Source organism: Malaya genurostris, chromosome 3 (assembly GCF_030247185.1).
Source record: "Malaya genurostris strain Urasoe2022 chromosome 3, Malgen_1.1, whole genome shotgun sequence".
In the NCBI taxonomy this organism is placed as follows: domain Eukaryota; kingdom Metazoa; phylum Arthropoda; class Insecta; order Diptera; family Culicidae; genus Malaya; species Malaya genurostris.
The window spans coordinates 43,451,130-43,475,534 of record NC_080572.1 but is presented as its reverse complement, the minus strand read 5'-3'; the positions used below and the strand labels follow the sequence as shown (position 1 = coordinate 43,475,534).

Sequence of the window (24,405 nt, the reverse complement as noted above, 5' to 3'; positions counted from 1 at the left end):
CTGACTCAACTTTATTTTTCGACACATCCATGCAGCGCGAAGTGCGTGGAATCCCGGACCACCTACGCTCTATGGAAATCCCAAAAATATTTTCAAGTAAGTTCAGGCATATTAACTCTGAGAAAATGTTTTACACGGACGGATCGCGAATGGAAGAAGCGACAGGGTTTGGTATGTTCAACAATAATGTTTCGGCCTCATTCAAGCTTCAAGAACCTGCATCTGTTTATATAGCAGAGTTAGCAGCAGTTCATTATAGCTTGAATGTAATCGTCACATTATCTCCAAACCATTATTTCCTCTTCACAGATAGTCTGAGTGCAATCGAAGCCATTCGCTCAAACGCTGCTGGCAAAAATGAACCGTTTTTCTTGGGTAAAATAAAACAGTGTCTGAACGACATATTGAATAATAATTATCTAATCACAATAGTTTGGGTTCCGGCTCATTGCTCCATTCCAGGCAATGAAAGAGCCGATATTTTAGCCAAACGTGGTGCTATTGAGGGTGAAATTTATGAGAGACCGATTGCTTTCAACGAATTCTATAGCGCGTCTCGCCAAAGAACACTTGCCAGCTGGCAAGCTTCTTGGGATAAAGATGATCTGGGTCGGTGGATGCACTCAATTATTCCTAAAATATCGACAAAGGCATGGTTCAGGGGACTGGATGTGAGTAGAGATTTCATTCGTGTGATGTCCAGACTCATGTCCAATCACTACACGTTAGATGCACATCTCCTTCGAATTGGACTTTCCGAGACTATTGACCATGTTGTTTGGACATGCGTGGAGTTTCGTGATGTCAGATCTCAACTAATAAATTCCTTGCGTACCCAAGGTAGACTATCCAATGTCCCAGTTCGCGACATTCTTGCTTGTCGTGACCTTCCATACATGAAACTTCTTTATCATTTCATTAAATCCATTGGAGTTCCAATTTAAATTTTATTTTATGTTAAACTGTTTTCTCTTCCATGAGTTCAACCAATAGCCAACTATAGGATATTGAATATAAGTGGTGAACTGATACTAACAATCCTGAAATAGTTATAAGATCATGTACAAAATAAATGTATTTTATTTAATGTAATTTAAAATAGCAACTCGCTTGATAAAAACAGTGTTTAGATTAACTAATGAGTACCAACATACTAATATGATATTCGAAATGTATTAGGTTTAAACTACTATGTATTGTGGATGCCACGGCGAAGAAAAACTTATGTATATTGCCTATGAAATAAACGTATTTATGAAAAAAAAAAAAAAAAAGAGCATCAAAATGCCATGATTTTTTTCTTAATGCAAATTACACAACCTAAGAAGCAAAAAAATCAAATAGCCCACAACAAATATGTCATAAATGTGCTTTAGAACCATCAAATTTGTTCTGAGTGACATGGATGACAATCCAATTAACACGCACACACACGAAACTAGATTTATGAAACAATTAAACTCACAATAATGTTCAAAACAATATTAAGGTGTATATATGGTTTCATTATAGCACACGTTGTTTCGTATATAATTCAGTTGTTGGTAGGGTAAAAGGTTTTATAGAAGCTTTTCAAACTGTTATATTACTTATTCATTATAGTTGTCATAAAACCTGTAGTGATTGAAGAATCAATTACAAAATACTTATATATTATATTGCATTCATTGCATATATGGCATTCGATATGTTACTTGGGAAGAGTAGCTTTCAAACGAGCCTAAGTTTGTTAAAATCGCTTTTCACACACATACAGGCACACATACACATACAGATGCTTTCCGATCTCATCAAGCTGAGTCAAATGGTATATAACACCAGGGGTATCCGGCGCACCGAGTCTAAAGTCGGCTTTCCAGCAATTCTAAAATCTTTTTATAGAGAAAGACAAAACATATTTTATCCAAGTGGATCCAAGCTTTTGCATAGTAGTGTATGTAAAAATTGATATATTGCAGACCATATTGGAACAACCTAAAACCATTGTGAAATTATATCAAATAACCATATATTTCCACACTACAACGGCAGACCATACTAACGGGGCCATTGTAAATAAACTCACTTGCGCCCTCTCATTTGGCTACTACCTATTTTGCATCTAATTCACTCCGTTCTGTTGACCAAATGTCATCACAGCATCCCGGGTAGGCTTAGAATAGAAGCCTAATAACACTTAATTATCTCAATTTTTGATGAATTTTTCATTAGGTGATAACAATTTAAAAAAAAATTGTGGTTCTTCCGTTGAGATATCGGAATTGAAACGTTTATCAAAAAACCAGATTCAAAGTAAAGCTATTTAGCTGTCTTTTTGCCGGGTCCGACTTCCATATCTGGAGTTACAGGATAATGAATGTTAACAATTTTAAACCTTCATACAATTCACAACGCAAAAATGTGGTAAAATTCACAAAACTAGTCTCAGAAATATTTCAATTTATAATTCTTGTTAGAAGATGACCATATAAATGTCTGTACCGGTTCAGAGAGAGAGACATAGTTACACCACTAGATGAATTATTATAATTCACGTAGTGGTGTAATTTTCATCACGATTTTTATTCTTTTTCTACTTTATGAACAGAATTTCATCCAGTGTCAATCCAGAATATATTCCGCACGATTCTAGTCACCCTATAAATGGTGCCATAATTTGAAGAAAAGAAGCACTGAGTTTTAACCAACACTAAGAGTTAAATACAAAAGCTAACAAGTTGAAAAACAATGATCATTGTGATCGTATCAAATAATAGCTACAGAACCACAGTGTTAGTACTAAACACTCGATTGTCTGGGAATGTCCATTGTCTACTGTAGTATGACCTAAGTAGTTTTATTTAGTAGCTTTTTCCCATTAACTATGGCTAATGTCACAACATTAATATTTATCCTTGGAGTGTTGTTGCCGTTTGTAAGCGCCAGTGGTAAGTCAATGCGATTTATATTAAAAGAAAACTTTTAGCCCCGAACAAACAATTTAATTATCCAACAGACATCATTGATTTGTCCTGCGAAAATGATACCGACTGTGATATATTCAGAAACGACGCGGCAAACCCCACGTGCGTTGCTAACCAGTGCCATTGCGTAAATCCGATATCTGGTAATAAGACGTCTTGCAAACCCACGGTAAAGTGGTAACATCTTTCGAAATACCAGTATGATTAGCGTTAACAATTATTTCAGATTTCGAAAGCATCCAATCAAATAGGCGGAACTTGTCCATGTATTGCGGAAAACTCCTATTGTCACGAAAAAACACAACGCTGCGTGTGCAAGGAAGGATTTCAGCGAGGCAGAGAGGGGAAAAAGTGTATCAGCAGTAAGTGGAACTCATTTTGGGGTTATGTATTAATAATAATAGTATAATTTAACGACGAAAGAGTCCGTTTCGTTGGGAAAACCATGCGAGATCGACGAGCAGTGCCTGCAAAATGATCATTTCTCACATTGTGACGACATACAGCATAACTGTACCTGTTCGAACCACTTCGTGATATACATGGACACGTGCCATTCGATCATCGGTAAGTTAATTTACTAGTCAGCTGCTTTGAAATGATACTTTATATTCCACAAACAGCCACTGGGAACGCATCCTGCGAACAAGAAACGGATTGTTCCGGACAGGTAGCTAATTCCGTGTGCCACGAAAAGCAGTGTATCTGTGGTAAAGGATTTGTAGCCAACGCGGAAAATACGACCTGTCTGACGGTGGCTCAGTACGAAGAAGCTTGCTCAGATTCGAACCAGTGCATAGCTCAACTTGGCGTCGGTTCACTTTGCAACGACGGCAAATGTATCTGCAATGAGCAATACTTCCCATTTACTGTTCAAACTCACAACAATGCAACGGCCGAACACAAACTAACGAATGTTTGTACGCGAAAAATCAGTAGGTTTTCAAAATAAGGATATTAAGTAAATTTCGAATTGATTTATATTTTCAATTGCTTTGCTTCAGCCCACGGTTCAAGTTGTAGCGAGAGTAAGGATTGCTACCAGTTCCACAGAGGTCCTCATGAACAAAATATGGAGTGCTTCATGGGGGAGTGCGTCTGTTCTTCAGGAAGTTACGAGAAGGGCGGTGTTTGTATCAGTTACAGTAAGTCAACACTCGTTCGTAGCGTTCTTGAATATTTTTCAATTCTATACTTTTGTTTCTTATTCAGGTTCGGCATCAGCGCACGTCTTTTCACCAATGTTGATATTCCTAATTCTAGCAGTTACATTCCACGTCACAAAATTAGTCGTATAAACTTAATCTAAATAATTATTCATGTTGTTATTCGCTTGATGCATTCTAAATATATGTCAGACATACACTTTTAAACCAAGCCTTTTATTCTTCTGAACGCAAAATCATCGCAAAACCGATCACATACCAGCAGATCATGGTGCCGGTTAACATCTAACCTGTTGCTCAATTAGGTTAATAAACAAACACCACAATCATAGCAACCGGTCACGTGTATTACCATGGATTTCAGGAACAGCTGTCACCATGGTTACCAAATAGGCACAACACAAAAAATTCACAGCCAACTAGATTTCTGAATAGTATCTTAAATGTTTAAAGTAACAAATGAATAGTGAAAACATGGCTAACCGATACAAATTCATCTATGATACATCAGGTAAGGCATTGATACTTGATCAGAAAGTATTATTCTCGTATTAAACACTTCCTATATTGACAGTTGAGTTCTTCAATGCTACCGCCGTGGAGAATGAAGAGATCATTCACGATTTTTTGAAAAATGACGATGTTACTATACTGGCGGCAGTTTCGCTGGACGGTGAAATACTCTTCCAAAATACAGTTCCTGTGGAGGAACAGTACTGTTTGTTGTTCTATAAGATTCCAAATATGGACTACCACAACGTGAACACTACTCCAAAAATTGGCATTCTGACTCTCGATGGAGGTCTCGCAAAATCAATATACAATTCGTTGCAGCGAGTTTTTTCACCCTACATTCTTAAAAAATGCGAATATTCAACTGAAGTCAAAACCATTTTGCAAAACCTACACTCTAATCTTGGCCTATCGCTCGGATTGACCGAATCCGGCATCCTGTCATTCCAGGATGAGATAAATTTTTGGGAACGGAAAACAAGAACCTTACCAACAAAAGCTGATCGAGAAGCGGCTAAATCATTTGCGACATTATTGGAAAAAATAAACGCCCAATTATCGTAAGATCGCTCAGAAATAATCACTATAATTTGAACGGTTTAATACAGAAATCGGATAAGTGCCACTTAGTTTGAAAAACCCGTTCAAATTTTGTTGAATACAAAAATCTTATACAAACTTTGAGTGTAAAAACCGGATACGAATTTTACAATGCAAAGATGGTTTAAAACATCTTTTTCTGCATAAACCGGACAACAAAAAAACTTTGAAGGCAAAAACCGAATAAAAACATAGCCGGTTCTTGCGATACAAATGGTTTTTCTCCGGTTTTTGCGTTCAAAGTTTTTCTGCCGACTGTTGCTGTGGACAGAAAATATTATGAAATTAGGCCGCCTGTAACTAACAAAAAATTTGAATTCCTTAATCGTATGGAAACAACTGTTTTAGAAGAACCGGAAACTTTTGCATTCATTGAAAAAAAAGTTGTTTTGGACGATTTTTGCTCTCTTTTATCCGTATCCGATTTTTACTCTCAATGTTTTTATTCGGCTTTTGTATATAAATATACTAAAACGGATTTTCCAAACTAAGCTGCTCTAATCCAACGTTCACACTAATCCGAAGTTCGCATTTTGGACTCACGGAAGGCTACTTTTCAGCGAGAACTCCGGTACTAATCTGAATCAACTGGACGAGTTCATCGATGTTTGCCAGACTCATTTGGACGAAATCTGGCGTTTACCGCATCACTACCCACAGAATCGCATGTGCAGCATCTTTGACATTATTTGTGGGTAAACTCCTCGCAAGATAATCAATCAAAATTTACTAACGGTTTGACTGTTGCAGCAACCCACGTAGTCAATATTTGCACCGAAATCCTCTCGGAGTTGGACATCTGGGATGTTGGATCTATTTACCAGGATGAAGCAATTAATCACATCAAAGAAACAGTGGACTCATGGTACCAAACATTTGACAGTTTAACACGACTATTTTGGCCAAACTATGAACAGCACTCATGGATCGGAAAACCGTACAACTCAAAACAGTTGGACAAATTTCGCAGTCGATATTCTGAAGTAAGTGATTCAGTTCAATCCAGCGGTAAAAGGTTTTCAAATAAGCTATATCCCTAGATTTTAGAAATCAAAAATACAAAGGATTTACTGTATGGACTATTTTTTGACAATGACAATGAACAACTTTTACGCCACACTGATGTTGTTGAACCCTTCAAAGGTATTGAAACTATGTAACTAAAGTAGTATAAGATCTTTCACCAAACGCACATTATTATTTCTGATAGAGCTAAACATGTTCGACCTTACTCCACTGGGTAATAAACGATGGGAGATTGCCAAATCCCGATTGGAATCTTGTCTTGAAAAGGTAGACGAAAACGTGGTCGTCATTCTGAAGCAGCACATTCATGAAAGTATCGGTAATCCACGACAGACGATTCACGTATTCAGCCATTACAAAGACATATTCACGCGTCCATATGTTCTGAAAGCACTCACCGCTGAACGCGAGCAACTGTTTCAAAGTATCCCAATGATAATTAGTGAACTAAGGGAAATGCTAGCAGCTAAGAATTACACTGAAGACGATGTTACACCGATAGTGTCCGAGACGCGTTGGTACCGAGTGGCTGAGGAGCAAATTGCTCAGCTGGAATTGACTACTTTAAAGATTCTCAACGATCGCGAAGGATTCGAACAAATGGTGAATAACATCACCTCCTTTAAGGAAGAAATTCAAGCAATGATTCGTGCAAACTTCGAAACCTGGACCGATAGCTCGATTAGTGCCATTCGGGATGGAGAGTTGAGGTATATATATAAATCTTAGAAATGTTTCAACGGGTCGTTCTAACCATTGGCCCATTGTTTTCAGCCTTCGTGAAAATCAACCGGTCGTCATTTTTGACACATCGGAACGCCAGCTCATGAAGGTCACCTTCGGTTCCAAAATTGTAATCTTTTGTGACGAAGCTCACCATCTGCATAATTTAGGGCTAAAGCTCAATCCGGAAATTCAGAAAAGCATAACACACTCCATGAGGTTTATATCCTACGCGAGAAGACTACAGCAAATCGCTACCTTTCATAACACGATTGGTGATAGGATGGTTCCTTGCCAACGACCAATCATGTTGAATAATGCCATGGATTTCTCGAAGCTGGTGAAGAGTGAATCTGTGTCGTGGAGCGATGAAGATTCGGTAGAACGATATATTGCAAGTTTGCAGGAAGCAGTCAAACGGCTGTCCAAGGACAACAATCTTTTAACCGGATATCATGAACAAGCCAAAAAATCTGTACTCAAGCTAATGGATGTCGATCTTATTCGACAGAGTAATGTGTGGAAGGAGGAGATGCGAATACTTCGCGAGATTATATTCAATCTTGAAAAACAAGGCTACACAAATCTAAACCCATTCAAACTTCACTGGGATCATCAGCTGTATAAAGTTCTAGACTATCAGTACGTGGCGGGTTTACTCAACGTTCATCAAAAGTTGCCAGACATCCACGTAGACTTAGTTTTTCGACAACAACAGGTTCAATTTCGTCCGGCTTTGGAAGAGATCAAATCCAAATACTATTCTCAACTACGCCGTTTCATCGAAAAGCCTCTCAGTTTCAAAGGTCTATCCGAGCAAAGTTCCAACATGTTTAAAGCCATGATTGAACGAAACGCCCAGTCTTTCTCGGTATTATACGAAAAAGCAGATATCGTATTTCGTGAACTGACAGAGTTCCGGGACAGTTGGCTACCTTGGGTTTCTCTCGGAATGTCCGATATGGAACAACTATGCACAGTCCACTGTATCACGTGGCAGCACTGGGATAACAATTTCCGAGCGTGCAAGAAATTTAGTCAACAAATTGCTCGAATTCAACAGTCGGAAAAAGAAATCGATTGTTTGATCGTAAACTACGCTCCACTTTGTTCGGATATAGACGGTATCAGCAGGCGGTACTGGGAAAGCCTTGCCAACAGTTTGCGAACGTCAATCTTGGACAGCATTTCAACATTGCAGGAGTATCTGACATACTCATTCCAGGTGCTCCAAAACATTCCGCAGGATGAATGGGGCATTTCGGAATCCAGTGCAAAATACGAGAAGATCGTAAGCGATTTGCCGAGAATGACCGAGTTGAAGAAATCACTTCAAGGAAAGAACAACTGTTTAGCTGGATGGTGCAAGGAGCGGGTATCAGCGCTCAACGGAATCTTGGCCCAGTGGAACCAATTGCAGCCTCTGATAGAGAACCATCAATCGCTACTTCAGGGTAGGCTTGATATTATCAAGGAAAACATTTTGCGACAAATCACCGAGCTGAACGAAGAAGCGGGCAAATTTTCGATACGTTGGGAATCAACTATAAGAGATCTTGAGGTACTTTAATATATTAGCTCAGAGTGCTGAAATTTTCAAAAAAATTTCCGTAATTTTAGACAAACGATCAAGCGGATATGAGTTTATTTAGAGAACGCCAAGCTCAATGGAAAAGTATTATCAATAAACGCGAAACTCTTAGGTAAGTTTGTGATTTATATAACAACAATCTGATCGTAAAGGTGATACATGACTTTGCCGATAGGAAGCAAACAGAAAAATTCAATATCAATGTTCCGGAAGAATTTGATACAATATTTGGAGAACTGGAAACAGATATCTCGCAACAAGGGAAGAACTGGGAGATCTACAACAACTTTCTCACAGATTATGAGACGATCTCCGGTGAAGAATGGACCATTTACCGACGTAGACCACACATCCTCACGGATTTTCTAGTCAAGTGGGAAAAATCTCTCAGTCCACCAACAAGTGTAGCCAGTTCCCGTATTGCATCATATATCGAACGATACAAAATCGCTCTACCACTACTCGGTGTTCTACAATCGGACGCTCTTATCGAAAAACATTGGGCCAAAATATGCCAGCTGCTGAAAATAGATTCCAAATCCCACCATGACCTCTGTCTGGGAGACGTCCTGGCAGTAACCGATAAACTTCAGCAGCAAGCAGGCGAAATTCAATCCATCGTACGACAAGCAGCATCGGAACATATTATTCGACAAGCTATCGTAGAGCTGGAGCAATGGGCTGCTACGACAATGTTGAAACTGATCGATCATACGGACTCCAAAGGGGCAACCATTTCATTGATCAAGGATTTTACGGAAACACTTAATAAAATAGGAGATAATCAGTTTTTGCTACAGTCAGCAAAAAATTCCTCCACTTTCGAATCCTTTTCTGATCAGGCCGATGTATGGGAAGAGAAACTAAATAACTTGGACTATATCATTACCCATTTAAATCAGATTCAGAAGAAATGGATCTATCTGGAACCCATATTCGGTGCCGGAACGCTAAAGCGAGAAGAGGCCGTATTCAAAAGCATCGACAAGAACTTCCGCTATATTATGAAGGAAATCTCAGAAGATCCGAAGGTGATATCGGTGAATAAAATAAACAATGTTCTATCGATCATCGAAACACTCCAGAATCAAATATCTCGTTGTCAGAACGCTTTGAGCTCATTCATCACAACCAAACGAAACGCCTTTTCACGGTTCTATTTCTTATCCGATGATGATCTTCTTGAGCTTTTGGGACAATCTTCAAAGGAAACTATAATCCAGAAGCACATTCGAAAATTGTTTCCCGGAATCTACAGATTACTGATCGATGACTCAGGGACTCGTATAGTGGCATACTGCAGTGAAGAAGGAGATGAGCTGCGTTTGGCTAACTGCATAACAATTACTACAACAGTCGAAGACTGGTTGAACACCCTGCTGTCAGAGATCAAGACTACTTTGCATTTGCTCATAAAAAAGTGTCTCGATACGATTCCCTTGAGTGAAGCTACCATTCGTGAGTATCCGATGCAAGTTATATGCCTGGTTAATTCCATTAATTTTACTCGACGAACTGAGAAGGCCATATCTGGAATGCAGCTCGCTGATCTGAAACATCAGATTCAAGATGAAATCGATAAATTTTCCACCGTATTACACGGAAACTGCGACCAACTGACGCAAATCAAGTTACGTGCCTTGCTGATTGATCTAGTTTATCAATCAACCACCGTAGGCTATCTAAACAATCACAACGTGACGAATCTGCAAGACTGGTACTGGCTTCAACAGCTTAAGTTCTACGCCGACCGGAACGGAAAAGTGTTTATCAAAATGGTCTACGCAGAGTTCGAATATTCGTACGAATTTCTTGGAAACTATAGTAAACTGGTATACACTTCGTTGGCCCACGACTGCTACCTAATATTAACACAAGCCATGCAGTTAGGTCTCGGAGGAAATCCTTTTGGACCGGCCGGAACCGGCAAAACCGAATGTGTCAAATCACTCGGCGCGATGCTTGGCCGATTAGTATTAGTATTCAATTGCGACGAAAACATCGATACCGCCGCTATGGCGCTTATTCTTTCCGGATTAGCCCGGTGCGGTGCTTGGGGTTGTTTCGATGAGTTCAATCGTTTGCAAGAAGCTACCCTATCCGCTATTTCTATGCTTATACAACCCCTACAAGTTGCACTGAAAGATAAACAAAAAGAGGTTTTACTAAACAACGAAACTATTCCTCTAAACAACCACTGTTGCGTATTTGTAACGCTGAATCCAGCTGGCGAAGAATACGGAGGTCGTCAGCAGTTGCCATTGAATCTACAGACGCTTTTTCGACCAATTGCAATGCAAGCTCCGCAACCACAACAAATCGCCCGGGTCACTCTCTTTGTGGAAGGCTTCAAACATGCCGATCGTCTTGGTAGCCAGATCGTCGAACTGTTCGAGTTGTCCAAGAAGATGCTCTCCAAACAACGTCACTACGATTGGGGTTTACGGGAGCTGAAATCGATTCTGTCGGCTTGTGGCATGGCACTAAAGAACGCCCGCAACGAAATGACGTACAACGAAGAAGCCGGTCTAGCAGTCAACGTAATACGAGCTAACACTATGTCTAGATTGACACTGTCCGATTGCAAACGATTCGATGTTCTGCTATCCAATGTGTTTCCTAATGTTCAAATCGTTGACATGGCGAACGAAGATTTGAACTTGAAAATTATGGATGCTTTTTCAGTTCTCGGATATCAGCCAAACAATAGGCAGGTTGAGAAATGCTTGGAATTGGCAGCTCAACTACAGAAACGAATGGGAGTTGTAGTTATTGGACCTCCTAGGTCTGGAAAATCAACCATCATATCGGTTCTGAAGGAAGCTTTGCTTTCGTTGGGAAATACGATACGAGCTCATGTAATATCACCGAAATCAATGAATCGAGTTCAATTACTAGGCAAGCTGGATCCAGACACTAGACAGTGGACTGATGGGGTGCTCACGTCTACTGCAGTTGCTGTAAACACGGAACCTCGTACAGTCACTTCGTGGATTATATGTGATGGAGATATAGATCCAGAGTGGATTGAAGCACTGAACTCGGTACTGGATGATAATCGACTGCTCACACTGCCATCCGGATGGAGAATTCAATTCGCAAGCAATGTAAACTTTATTTTCGAAACTCACGACCTCTCGACGGCATCTCCGGCTACCATTTCGCGCATGGGAATAATCAATTTAAACGCCGAGGATCTACCTTATCAATTAATGGTGGAAGGATGGCTGGCGAAACAATCCGATTCGGAAATACTGAAATCACTTTTAGAGCAACACTACTACCGAGCAATTGAGTGGATTGAAGAACAGAAACTGCGCCCATTTGGATACTCTCTAGTCAGTTTAGCCGAGTCAGGCCTGATAGCAATTGAACAGGCCAAGTCTACGGAACAATTTTGCATCGACCTGCTGTGTGGGTTCAATGGACTACTGACTTTGGACGGTAAAAACCAACTGTCCAACCAAGTTTTCTCTTGGGCAGATATAACTGTAACGGATAGTTCAGTAGCGGAATACCACTATTACAATACCTTCAGAGATATGGTTGATCTGTACAGTACCGATGAAATCACCGGAGCTTCTATCAACGAAAACATGCTCACAAACACATTGGTCAAAACTCCATTGATGAAAACATGTGGTGAATTGCTGAAACAAAGCATCTGTTCTCACAATCGTCGTATTGTCCTACTTATCGGACCGAGTGGGAATGGCAAGAGTCTGCTTCTGCAGACCATAGTCAATGAGTTCAACGGCTATCAATATGTTACAATCAACTGTAGTTCTCAATTGACCACCTCCAGCATCCTGGGTACCATTAAACAAAACTCGATTGTCCTCAACACCGTTAAAGGGAAAGAATATCGCCCAAAATTCTCCAGAATTATTCTATACCTCAAAAACATTGATCTTTGCTCGATAGATCACTGGGGAACATGCGAAATTGTCGAACTGCTATTACAAATCATAAATCGAAGCGGATTCTATTCGGAAACACTTGAATGGATCAGCGTTTCCGGAATACACGTTTGCGCTTCAGTTTCTGATCTTCGGAATGTACAAATCTCTCCAAGATTTCTTTCCATCTGTACTCTGGTGCAGATTGGATATCCGAGCAATACAGATATGGAGAATATAGTTAAGAATATGATTTTGCCGCTGTACAATCAGCTTGGACAAAGTGCCGTTAAATTGAAACTAAACGATTTGGTCCAAGCTGTCATTAATGTTTACTTTGAAACAAAGGCCCGTTTTAACCGTGGCGAAATTTTGCACTACCGGTTCACTCCAAAGTTGATCGAAAGATGGATCAGTGGTATTATGTATTACCCTACCGAACATTTCAGCCAGGCGATGAAATATGAGTGCAACCGCATCTTTCGGGATCGCCTAGTAACGGACAGTGACCGTTCGACGTTCGACGAAATCGTTCGTGACAATCTCCGAGTACTTCCCCATGATGACATTCGAGTAGTTTTTGGTCCCGGAGAAGGACAGACGGACGCAACATTGCAACTGGTGGGTTTTGATAGCTGGAAAGATTCTGTAAACCAGACAATTGCAATGTGCAGTAAGTATCTTGTAGCTTTTTGAAACTACATTACGCAGACAGAAAAAAACTTCAACTGAACCCATGGTCAAACAGTGAATTTTTCTACAACGTGGAGACCAAATTTTGGTCATTTGGGATTTCGATTTTTTTCAAAACAATTTCGATGAATCGGAAGTCACAATTTTAGACTTAGAAATCCCCTTTTTTGTTTTTCGCAGTTTAAGCTTGAAATCCGTTTCAAAAATACTCACGTCATAAGAAATTGTATCTTCATGTCTAGCTCTTGTAAAAACTAATAGTTGTTCTCATCGTGCAGTCACAAATGAACCTGAGTTAATCATTGACAGCTCAATTGGTGTGTTTCCATTAAATTGACAGTAACTTTTAAGTTGCACTGCTAAAATTTTCCAATAAAAGTTTTTAGTAGAAATTGACACTGGGACCTGGGTTGTTCTAAGTCTTATTTTATTTATTTTTGGGCGACCTAATCTGCTCTCATTTTTCAGATGCTGAAGTTATCTTGGTTGACGTCCCATGCTCGGAGGACTTTATCGAGACAGTGGCTTCAATCGTTCGTGTTTTATCTCGACCTCAATCAAATTTGGTTATGTGCGGTAAAATTGGTTCATGTCGCCTTGAAGCTTTGTATGTAGCTGCTTCCATGTTGAACGTTAAGGTAGTGTTCCCGCAAACCTCAAGAAACTATTCGATCAATGAGTTCAACAACGATCTCAAAATTGCCATGCAAAACTGTGCCTTGGAAAACGAACCGGTTGCGTTCTATGTCGATCATTCACTGATCGAGTATCTAGGTGATATTATGAAAACATGTGAAGCCATTTTGGAATGTGCCGATTTGACAGATTTTTTTGGAGAGGACCTAGAAAATCTAGCTAGCCCTCTGAAGGCCCATGCAGCCTTAGAAACGTTTCAAATGTCACTGGCTGCATACTTTCTGCATCGCCTTAAAGCAAACTTTAAGTTAATCGTGCTACTGGAAAATTCGACTTTCAAAATACGAGAACTGTTTGAAAGTTACCCAGCCATCTATCAGAAGTCCGAAATGATCTGGATTCTACAAGACAAAATAGCTTCCACCGATTGTCTAATCAAATATCTTAACACCATGAGTCAAAATCATTCATCAGATTGCCAGGTACCGTTACCTATATTCTTCAATGATGTTCTCACTGGCAACATTAGCGAGTGGTCAAACTCTCCGAAGCGTAGAATACAGTTAATCCAGACGTTTTGGCATGTTTATCAGAACCAAAAGTCGGAAAAGGAACGCTACAAATTCCAGATTCAAAGTGGCGTAGACAAACTGTCGGAAACTCATAAGATAGTGGAGAATCTAAAACTAGAAGCGCAACAGAAACAGAATGCTCTTGCAGAAAAACGAAAACTCGCTAACCAATCGCTAGAAATGATATCAACCACTATGCGGAGTGCAAACGACCAGAAATCGGAATTACTTGAACTGCAACAAGAAACAAAAGAGAGTAGCATTAAATTGATCGAACGGAAGAAGGCGATCGAAGAGGAACTCAATCTGGTGGAGCCAATACTTCGAGAAGCTAGTGCTGCCGTCGGCCAGATTAAAACTGAGGCCTTGTCCGAGATTCGATCACTAAGGGCTCCACCGGAAACTGTTCGCGATATCTTAGAGGGTGTTCTTCGGCTAATGGGAATACGTGATACATCCTGGAACAGTATGAAAACCTTTCTGGCCAAACGGGGAGTCAAAGAAGATATTCGATCACTTGATCCAGCTAGAATAAGCCCCGAGAACTGCCAAGCAGTGGAAAAGCTTTTGCAAACCAAAGCCGATTCCTATGACCAGAGGAATGCGAAACGAGCTTCCGCTGCCGCTGCGCCTCTAGCAGCGTGGGTTATAGCCAATGTAAAGTATTCAAAAGTAATCCAAAGTATTAAACCATTGGAGCGTGAGCAAAATGAACTCCGAAAAAATTTGGAACAAGCGGAAGCAGAAATGAACTCTTTGTCCAGTGGACTAGATAATGTTAACGACACGGTAAAAAAATTGTCCGAACAATTGAATGTGTACACTCAGGAAGCAGCTATGCTAGAAATCAAACTTGAAGAAGCGAAACAGACTTTGAACGCAGCCGAAGAACTGGTTCAAAATTTGAGTTCGGAATTTCTAAGCTGGAGTAAGGATCTTGAAGAACTTAATCATACGATCGCTCACATAGATAAGCGAAGCTTCATGACAGCTTTCTGTTTAACACATATTTCTCACCTACCATTGGATCAACGGAAAGAAACATTGCTAGCATCCAAATTGACGAGAGAGCTACCGTTCGACTTGGATGATCTGGTGCCCAATCAAGACAAGATTATTTGGGAAAGCATGGGACTTAGTGCGGACCAACAATACCGAGAGAACGCCACTCTACTGAACCAATTTCTGATGTTACCGTTTGGGACAACGCCGGTTCCGCTTCTAGTTGATCCAACCGAGCTAGGGCAGAAGTGGCTCTGCAACTATTTGAACTATCTCAACAAAACTTTCGAGTTATCAAGTCAATCTGCCGATCGGTTCGGATACATGTTAGAATTGGCGATCCGCTTTGGTAAAATTCTAATAGTTCGAAATGTTAACGTCGTTGAGCCACCGCTATTGTCTCTCTTCTTTTCCCGCATCCACGTCAGATTCAACAAACGCATGGTACGAATAAGCAACAAACTAATCGATCTCCACGACGACTTCAAACTCATTCTGGTAGCGCAAAACGAGCGTATATCTCTGGGATCGGAATTACAGGCATACTTTATGAATTTGATGTTCACAACAACTACCGCTGGGTTAACTGATGTCCTGACCTTCGAATGGGTGCTGGCAAAAGATCCGGAAATCGAAAAAAAGCGCGTAGATTTATTGCAGCAGGAAGGTCGACTAATGAAAGAGAAACGTAGTCTCCAGGATAAATTGCTACAAGAGTTATCATCTTCGAAGGGTGATATTTTGAAGAATGAACCCCTGTTGAAAACATTAAACAGCATCAAAGCCAGCACTAGTCTGATCGAGCAGTCGTTGAATGAATTCACTGATATCCGTGATCAATTGATGGAGCACTACAGTCGACGAAAAGAGTTCTGCAATTTAGCGTCCATGTTTTACATGGGCATAAGACGTTACTACAGCATTGGTGTATCCAAATTCACAGCTTTATTTTTGAGCGTAATTGAAAACGAACGGCACTCGACGACTGAAGAAATGTACAAAATATTGGTAAGGCGAATATTTTCCCTCTTGAGTCGGAGTATTCCCAAAGACAACCAGATTATTTTGGGTTTGAACATTTGCCGGCAAGCGTTTCCTCAGCAAATTCCAGAAAAAGAATGGGAATTATTTGTATTCAACTTCGCACATGCGGAACAGATTACAGCTCAACAGCTACCATCATGGATCAAGCAGGAAACAATTCCTAAAATGCATGCCTTGAAACAACAACATTCAGAATTGTTCGCAAAACTCAACTTGGATAATACCAACGTATGGACTAAGTACGTTGAATCCAATGAAATCAGTTTACCTGTTAGTGTAACGGATTTCCAAGCAATCTTGGTTTCCCTTGTCCTACGGCCAGACCTGTTGATACGAACTATATCTCGTTCGGTTCAGAATATTCTTGGACTAAAGACGCTCTACACGGTGCGACCATCTATCAAGCTGCTTGCCGAGGAAAGCGTTTCAGACGAACCGCTTCTGTTGATCACCGCATCTGGAATAGATCCATCTGAAGAAATACGCGATTACGTAAGACAAACGATCGGTCAGTCCAAATACGCCGAGTTCGCCGTGAGTAAAGGTTATGAGCTAGAAGCTTTGAAATTGGTCAAAGAAGCGGCGAATGCTGGTAGCTGGATTTGCATAAAAAACATCCACACGGTACCACATTGGTTACGCCATTTAGATGAAACCCTAAAGTCGATAAACTTAGAAAATGGGTTTAAGCTATGGCTCACCTCTGAAACTGAGAAAAATTTGAACGATTCATTTACCAAGAAATGCAACAAAGTATTGTTTGAGCCACCTGTCGGACTTAAACACAAAATGAAACTGCTACTGGAACAACATGCGGCTATGGTGACTAGAAAACGGGACTACAAATCGATCAAGATGTACGTTGGTCTGTTTATGCTACATTCAGTCGTGCAAGAACGACGCGCATACGTTCCCCAAGGTAAGAGCAAATTTATTGTTTATTTTTAGATCAAGTTGTTTTTTGAAATGGTGCGAGGTCGGATCTGAATCAATTTCTACACATACATACACGCACACGCAAACAGAAAAAGATAAGAGACGCATACTCAGATAGAAGGATAGGAAATCGGCGAATAAACGTCGATTTGAGAAGACTTCCTTCGTCGGGAAACTCTCCGTCGATGTAGGCTAGATCCGCCATACGGGATTAGCCGAGTAGATGGCGTAGTAGCTCTCGATGAACTGATTCATGATTCGATGATCTGTTTAAAGCTAGCGATTGATCAGAAATGTCCAGAATTGGCCAACAACAGAGTTGTCCTGTTCATTAGTAAACATTTTCAAATAATTTAACAAAATTCACGGTTCCTGATGAATTGGTACACCTTGATAATAGAACTCTTATTGAATTTTACAGCAACAAAACTGAACTTTACTTACTTTACTCGTTAGGTGTCCTCTTTGACGATTCGATTTTGATACATATTCGGTTTCACTTTTTGTGCAACTCTGACTAAATTGACTTTTCAAAAATATCGGGAGCTTGGTTAGGAAGTTTTTATGCATCACATAGTCGGGAACTAGCACCAAGCGATATAAAAATTTTGAAATGACTTTCTTTACAATGAAACGCCTTTGTGAAAAAATATCTGATACAAGAATGGGTAGAACTTTATCGTGAATATATTTTGTTGTTTCTAACGCAAGAACATAATGTTTGTACAAACGGAAATATTATCAGTAATTTATGATACAAATTTTCAGTAGCATGAGATAACCTCAAACAACTCTAAATTAATGTTTTCTAAAATGATTGATATCAATGAAAATCACAGAAGAAAACTCATGACGCGTATTTTCCTTTCCCGTACTCGGACGACGGTTTCGATGTAATGAACATATCATTCCCACGTTACCTACAGGGTAGATATAAAAAAGCAAAAGTTTGATTCATTCTAGCACAACATTCGTCATCTAACACTCGATGTGTATAGACGAATAACCTGCTACGACTAATTTTGTTTTATCTTTTATTCGCAGCTGCCTACCTACCCGCGCTATGGGTAAAACACGCCATAGAACCGAGAATGATCCAAAAGATGCTAAGCGTCTGAAGCCAAGTGATGTACAGGTAAACGACCGTTTGCTGAGTAACAACCAATACGCTGATCTGCCAGTTGATTTCGAAGAGGAACTGCAGAAGGAAAAAAATGCCGCCTTTTTACCTGAAGGGCTTCCCACCGACTCTACGCTCGGATTTCAACAAGCTACAGACTACAAACCGTTTATGTACTGAAGGCTACAAAATAACTGTTCCGGCTTTGAACCACTACGAAGCAGTGTAATGTTACCTGAAGCAGACAAAAGCGGAATACTTCACACACGATATTGTCGCCAACAAACCTATGAAGATTGTACTTCGAGGAGTACCCGACATGATGGAAGCCGAACTAAAGCAGGCACTGTCGGAGGCTGGACTAAAGCTTGTAATGGTGTTTAAAATCAAACGACACAACACGGGCAATCGAAAGTATCGAGATCAACTGTACTTGGTTCATCCGGAGAAGGGCTCCATCACCATGAGTCAACTAAAAACGATAAAATCGTTATTTCATATAATCATCGAATGGCAAAAATATAAACCGGTACATCGGGATGTCACACAGTGCATGAACTGTTTGAACTACGGCCATGGAGCGAGGAATTGTCACATGAAAAGTCGGTGCGGGAAATCTGCCGAATCACACAATACCAACGATTGCCTACTAGATGACATCGCTGTAAAATGTGTGAACTGTGATGGCGACCATCCATCTACTAGCAAATCGTGTTCCGAACGTGCTGAGTTCACAAAAATTCGGCAACAGGCGTCCCGTAAACAATCCACGCGCAAGAATGTTCCATAGAAGGATGAAATTAATTTCCCACGGCTCCCACCGAAGAGGGATATTCCAAATTTGCCGCCACTTCCTCGCAGCAATCCAAAAGGTTCACCGGCTGGATCACAAAAAGAATCTTCCTCAAAAATCCCTCCTGGATGGGGCAATAATCAACCACAAGCAAAGGATGACTCTGGTGACTTATTCTCTGCTGAACAACTGATCGTCATTTTTGAAACAATGACAAAAAAACTACAAAACTGCAGAACGCGGTTAGATAAAATCAACGCCTAAGGCAAATTCATCATCGAATTACAATATAATGAGTTGGTTGTAGTAAATTGGAATGCTTGCTTACTCAAGAACAAAACTGCTGAATTGTCCGACTTTCTTCAAGAGAAGAATGCCGATATTGCTATTTTAACTGAAACTCATTTTAAACCAGAAACTTCTATTTTTATTTCCAATTACAAAATTCATAGGCTCGACAGGACAACTACCAGACGAGGGAGAGTTGCAATTGCCATAGGAAAATCGAAACATGTAAAATCAAGTCCTGTAGTTCACATAGAAAGTTATTTTTTTCGACAAATCAAACATTTCAAAATAAAAATAATACGTGAGTTTTCTCTGGCAAATTGATACGAATAAACAACTGATGCCAATTAGTTGAACATGGAACCGAAGCATATAAACCGACTTGTGAAAAAAAACTCACAGTTTGCCAAGAGATTGGCAGTTGCGGGTGATATAAGTTCATTTACATTCATTCTCTGAAATGAAAACTGAAATACCCATCTCTTCCGATACAGGTTGGACCAAATGGTACGACTTTTGCGATTCGGACCTGCGCACGGCCATGCAATTAATCCGATACAGCGACGAGTTTAATACGTTGAAAATACACTGGCCACTAATACAGGGTCTCTGTGAGAAGGTTGCTTATGGCGGACGAATCGATAATGACAACGACTTCGGCAAGCTAGAACACCTGCTGCGAGAGTTCTTCGACGAAAAGATCATGACTAGTCGTTGGAAACCAATGTTTATGAACATTAGCTTCCCGAATTCTAACCATTTGGATGTAGGTAAAGTATGAAAGTATTCTGTTTGTTACTAAAAATACTTTTTTTTCTAGGATTACGTGAAAGTGTTAGATCAACTGCCCGATACGGAAACTTCCAGTCTGTATGGAATCCCGTTGTCAACTAACGCGTCACGGGATGTAATTTTCTGCCGGAACACCTTGAAGGAACTACGGCAAATGTACTTTAGCAGTGCAAGTGCAAAGAATTGCGAGAAACGAGTGAAACCAATTATTGTCTTATGGAACAAGTTGATGGTAATGTACTGAATGAATATTTTCTGTCTACGGTTTTGGATGAATCTTATGTTACAGAATGGAACAATTGCTCAACGGGTGACAGGAGTTATTGAACGCAACAAGAATACCGACGACCCTTGGATGATATTCGTTTTGTCGGAGTTGACGATTGTCAGCAACCTCTACGATGCAATTAACAGCAGTCTCCAGACAATCAAAAATTCTCTGAAAGAAATCTCAACCGTTTCTGGCAAAGATCGCACAATTCTTGTAACCCTATGCGATAATCAAGTTCCACTGCAATGGAGACGCATTTGGAGCGGTCCTAAAACGGTAATTGAATACCTGAAAGCGGTTGGATTCAAAACTAAGGAAACTGAAACGATGTACAACAAAATGGTTGAAATGAAACCGGCCAACGAAGTTAATTTCAATTGCTTGTTCAATATGGAAGGATTCTTAACAACGTTCAAACTTATTAAATCGCAAGAGCTTAATGTGTCAACAACAGAGTTGCAACTTTGCGCCTACTTTGACGATCGTCAACGGGAAAAGGCTTTGAAAATTGCTTCGTTACTGGTGAGTATATTTCTACATTAAAAAAAAACATATCCCTATTGATACCAAACTCTTTTCATGCGAAGATTGATGGTGGCTCTCTGACGAATGGAAAGCTAACGATGCAGCAAGCAATGTCACCCCAAACCGGTCCCGTTTACACAGGAACTTTCAACTTGGATTACATCACCTTGCCTAGCAGGGAGGAAAGCAAAGCTCGAGTCGATCAATTTCGAATCCCGTTGTTTAGCAATATCTCACGAGACAACCTAATTTGTGAACTCACCGTGGACGTTCTACAAGGACTGGATAAATCCCAACTAGTAGCGGCCGGAATGGCATTCATAGTACCCGAAATTAGCTAGATTGTTCACTGTTTTATTTCCTAGGCCTAAAACAATGTAGGCATATTTACAAAGAGTTTTTGTATAGTTTTAAGCACCGACGTCTCTGAATTTCTAATTTTGCTAATAAAGCTACAATTTTCCACCAACGGTACCGTCATTGGAATTGCTTGTAGGAACGGGTTGAGAATTGCCAGCAGCGAGCCCCGAGCGGTCTAAATTACGCACTAAATTGGTTGCCGGTCCTTGCAGTACTTTTCGCGAGAGACGCATATAACCGGACACCGGATCCCGGCCGAAATATTTGACTTGTATTTCCGTACCAACTTCGAAACCCAGAACGGATGGATGGGCGATCTGCAAAAGTAAGTAGCCGTTATTTTTCTAACGAATCGAACAGTCTTTTTCATCCTACCTTGCGCTGATCCAACTGCGAATTGTGCAGTAAAGCCGGAGGCATTGACGGATATAATTTCACCATAACTCCGGTATCTAACAATTCCACTATTTTGGCAGTATAAATCGACCCAAATTCAAGGTCCGGCACTCTATCCACCTTCATCAAGTTCTCGAGGTATTCTTTTGCTTCATGCATGGCCGCCTCCGATGGTGCAAATATCCGGAAATTGTTTTCATCCTCTTGTGTCAGTTGAACGCCCGTTTCCAGATAGAGCCGACGGAGGTTGACTCCACCTGGACCGACAAGTTTGGAACGCTGATGTGGTTCAATTTGCAACCGATCCGTCACAGGCCAACAGTCTTTTCGTATCGTTCTAGCCATTCCGATGGTGTTTTCCATTAGGTCTAGAATTTTGAAACGGGCTTCCATCGCTTTCTGGAGTGATTCCATAACAACCTGTAGTGGTTTTTTTCCACTATATATTAGTCAAGTTAAACTTTCGAAATTATTCGGCACTCACCTTCAGTGGTATTCCAGGAATTTTAATATCAGCTTGAATCGCCGTCATTCCTTTCCGAGTACCAGCAACCTTCATGTCCATATCACCCATGTAATCCTCGATTCCCAACAGATCCGTTAATATTCGATAATCGTGCAAATGTTTAGTATCATCGTTTTCATACTTTGTCATTAACCCAATTGCTACACCAGCGGCAGCTTCATGCACGGGAATGCCAGCGTCCATTAGAGCCATCGATCCTGCACAAACCGTCGCCATCGAACTAGACCCGTTCGATTCCAGCACCTCTGAGGTAAGTCGAATCGTGAAAGGATGATCGTTTGGAATAATGGGTAGAAGACCTTTCTCGGCAAGGGCTCCATGACCGATTTCCCGCCGACCTACCGGTCCAATCTTACCAGTTTCACCGGTTGCATACGGTGGAAACTCATAGTGCAGGAAAAAGTTTTTCGATTTCACACCCGTATCTAACGAGGTAATTGGATCCAGCTTGAGAGCACTTTCCGGCGAATCTAAAGCAACTGTTGCAAACACCTGAGTTTGACCACGCTGGAAAAGTGCTGACCCATGTAATGGCTTATGTAGGTTCACGGAACACGATATTTTTCTCAAATCATCCAGATTCCGCCCATCACATCTTCGATTCTCTTCGAACACCATTTCTCGAAAAACGATCTTACAGAACCGATTGAAACACTCGGTAATCAACGCCGGATCTGAGCTGGGATAACTGGACCACACCTTGTCGATCGTATCAATTCTGGTATTGGTTACCGCATTATCTCGGCTGAATTTATCATGCGAGAAATCATTAAAAATTTCACGCAATCGCATCTCGGACATAGTCCTAACGGCCGTCTCGATTTCCTGTTCCGCCTGCGGCAAAGGTTCCATTGTTTTTTTCGCTTTTCCAAATGACTTCTGAAGCCGCTCAATCCCATTGATAATCAGCTGAGTTTCTTTGGTAGCCTTTTTAATCGCCATTCTGAGCTCATTTTCATTCACAATATTGCCTCGACCTTCCAACATCACGACCAAATTATGTTTCGTCGCAGTCACTACCAAATCCAGTGAGGAAAGTTGTAATTCCTTCCTGGTAGGATTGATAATTACCTCGTTGTCAACCAGCCCAACTCGGACTGCCCCAATCGGCCCATTCCAAGGAATATCGCTAAGACTCAGCGCAGCCGATGCGGCATTAATGGCTTGAACATCCGGTAGGTTACTAGAATCAATGGCCAACATGTTACACACCAGTTGAGTATCGCTTCTAAACTCTATTGGGAACAAGGGTCTTACAGACCGGTCCACCAAACGAGCTGCCAAAATCTCTTTCTCCGATGGCCCTAACTCTCGACGTAGAAAATTTGTGGGAATTCTACCGGCAGCTGCTGCCTTCTGACGGTAGTCAACAACTAACGGCAGAAACGAACTGTTTGAGCTAGTTGATTTGGCTCGGGACACAGCCGTTACCATCACAGCTGTATCGCCGATGGTGACAACGGAGCAACCATCTGCGAAACGGGCATATTTACCCGAGGATATGCGAACTACACGACTGAAAAAGAAATTAATGTGCTGTTGTCCTAACAAAATCTAATAACAGATGCAATACATACCCAGTACTAAGAGGTACATCAATATCCGGTGTCTCAAGCGTAGAACTGAACGATCGGTGTAAGATGGGAAGTATATCAGATAATACTTGTATACCATCCCGGTTTCTGCATACAAGCCGTAACATTATTTACGTAAAAATAACTACGAAAATAAATTCATTGAAATTTTATAATAATCACCAAATCAACTGATTATGCTCGATTCTGAAAAATGTGCAGTGTGATTACGCGAACCGGCTGTCACAACTCACAAGCACATTTTTTGTTTTGACTATCTTCACCAGCGTTGCCAACTTTAGAGCTGATTCCGAAATGTTAACAGGTTTACGCGCATTTAGTACCACGATGAAGTAGTAAAGAAGCTCACATATTGGTTATTTTCAATCAGATCAT

At 40.6% G+C, this 24,405-nt stretch overlaps 3 protein-coding genes across 3 annotated transcripts; 2 read left to right on the top strand and 1 right to left on the bottom strand.

The window, feature by feature from the left end:
- Nucleotides 1–2,741: 2,741 nt before the first annotated feature.
- Nucleotides 2,742–4,336, top strand: LOC131438302 (tenascin). The gene is made up of 7 exons (XM_058608207.1): nucleotides 2,742–2,927; nucleotides 2,996–3,132; nucleotides 3,190–3,325; nucleotides 3,387–3,530; nucleotides 3,587–3,898; nucleotides 3,968–4,108; nucleotides 4,176–4,336. Exons 1-7 carry the CDS (start codon nucleotides 2,864–2,866, stop codon nucleotides 4,259–4,261), a joined length of 1,020 nt encoding a protein of 339 aa, XP_058464190.1. The 5' UTR covers nucleotides 2,742–2,863; the 3' UTR covers nucleotides 4,262–4,336.
- A 267-nt stretch (nucleotides 4,337–4,603) lies between these two features.
- On the top strand, nucleotides 4,604–21,622 carry LOC131435848 (cytoplasmic dynein 2 heavy chain 1). Its single transcript, XM_058604084.1, has 14 exons — nucleotides 4,604–4,640; nucleotides 4,704–5,202; nucleotides 5,803–5,933; nucleotides 5,993–6,225; nucleotides 6,283–6,385; nucleotides 6,453–6,978; nucleotides 7,043–8,552; nucleotides 8,612–8,694; nucleotides 8,758–13,154; nucleotides 13,643–17,347; nucleotides 20,060–20,331; nucleotides 20,386–20,589; nucleotides 20,647–21,150; nucleotides 21,216–21,622. The coding sequence occupies exons 1-14, from the start codon at nucleotides 4,604–4,606 to the stop codon at nucleotides 21,492–21,494; spliced, it is 12,483 nt and encodes a 4,160-aa protein (XP_058460067.1). The 3' UTR covers nucleotides 21,495–21,622.
- LOC131435850 (polyribonucleotide nucleotidyltransferase 1, mitochondrial) lies at nucleotides 21,487–24,260 on the bottom strand. Its single transcript, XM_058604086.1, has 4 exons — nucleotides 24,013–24,260; nucleotides 22,394–23,951; nucleotides 21,889–22,329; nucleotides 21,487–21,830 (listed from the first exon to the last, which is right to left on the bottom strand). Exons 1-4 carry the CDS (start codon nucleotides 24,135–24,137, stop codon nucleotides 21,606–21,608), a joined length of 2,349 nt encoding a protein of 782 aa, XP_058460069.1. The 5' UTR covers nucleotides 24,138–24,260; the 3' UTR covers nucleotides 21,487–21,605.
- Between the last annotated feature and the right edge of the window lie 145 nt (nucleotides 24,261–24,405).

What these genes read in the sequence shown, in the direction of transcription:
- LOC131438302 (XM_058608207.1), top strand. Translation starts at nt 2,864, where the DNA reads ATGGCTAATGTCACAACATTAATATTTATCCTTGGAGTGTTGTTGCCG. An exon ending in AGACGTCTTGCAAACCCACG is followed by an intron (nt 3,133 to 3,189) that starts GTAAAGTGGTAA and finishes CAATTATTTCAG; the next exon opens with ATTTCGAAAGCATCCAATCA. An exon ending in CACGTGCCATTCGATCATCG is followed by an intron (nt 3,531 to 3,586) that starts GTAAGTTAATTT and finishes TTCCACAAACAG; the next exon opens with CCACTGGGAACGCATCCTGC.
- LOC131435848 (XM_058604084.1), top strand. Translation starts at nt 4,604, where the DNA reads ATGGCTAACCGATACAAATTCATCTATGATACATCAG. An exon ending in CAACTATAAGAGATCTTGAG is followed by an intron (nt 8,553 to 8,611) that starts GTACTTTAATAT and finishes CCGTAATTTTAG; the next exon opens with ACAAACGATCAAGCGGATAT. An exon ending in CGAATTCTAACCATTTGGAT is followed by an intron (nt 20,332 to 20,385) that starts GTAGGTAAAGTA and finishes TTTTTTTTCTAG; the next exon opens with GATTACGTGAAAGTGTTAGA.
- LOC131435850 (XM_058604086.1), bottom strand. Translation starts at nt 24,137, where the DNA reads ATGTTACGGCTTGTATGCAGAAACCGGGATGGTATACAAGTATTATCT. An exon ending in GATGTACCTCTTAGTACTGG is followed by an intron (nt 23,952 to 24,012) that starts GTATGTATTGCA and finishes TTTCTTTTTCAG; the next exon opens with TCGTGTAGTTCGCATATCCT. An exon ending in CGCAGTTGGATCAGCGCAAG is followed by an intron (nt 21,831 to 21,888) that starts GTAGGATGAAAA and finishes TTACTTTTGCAG; the next exon opens with ATCGCCCATCCATCCGTTCT.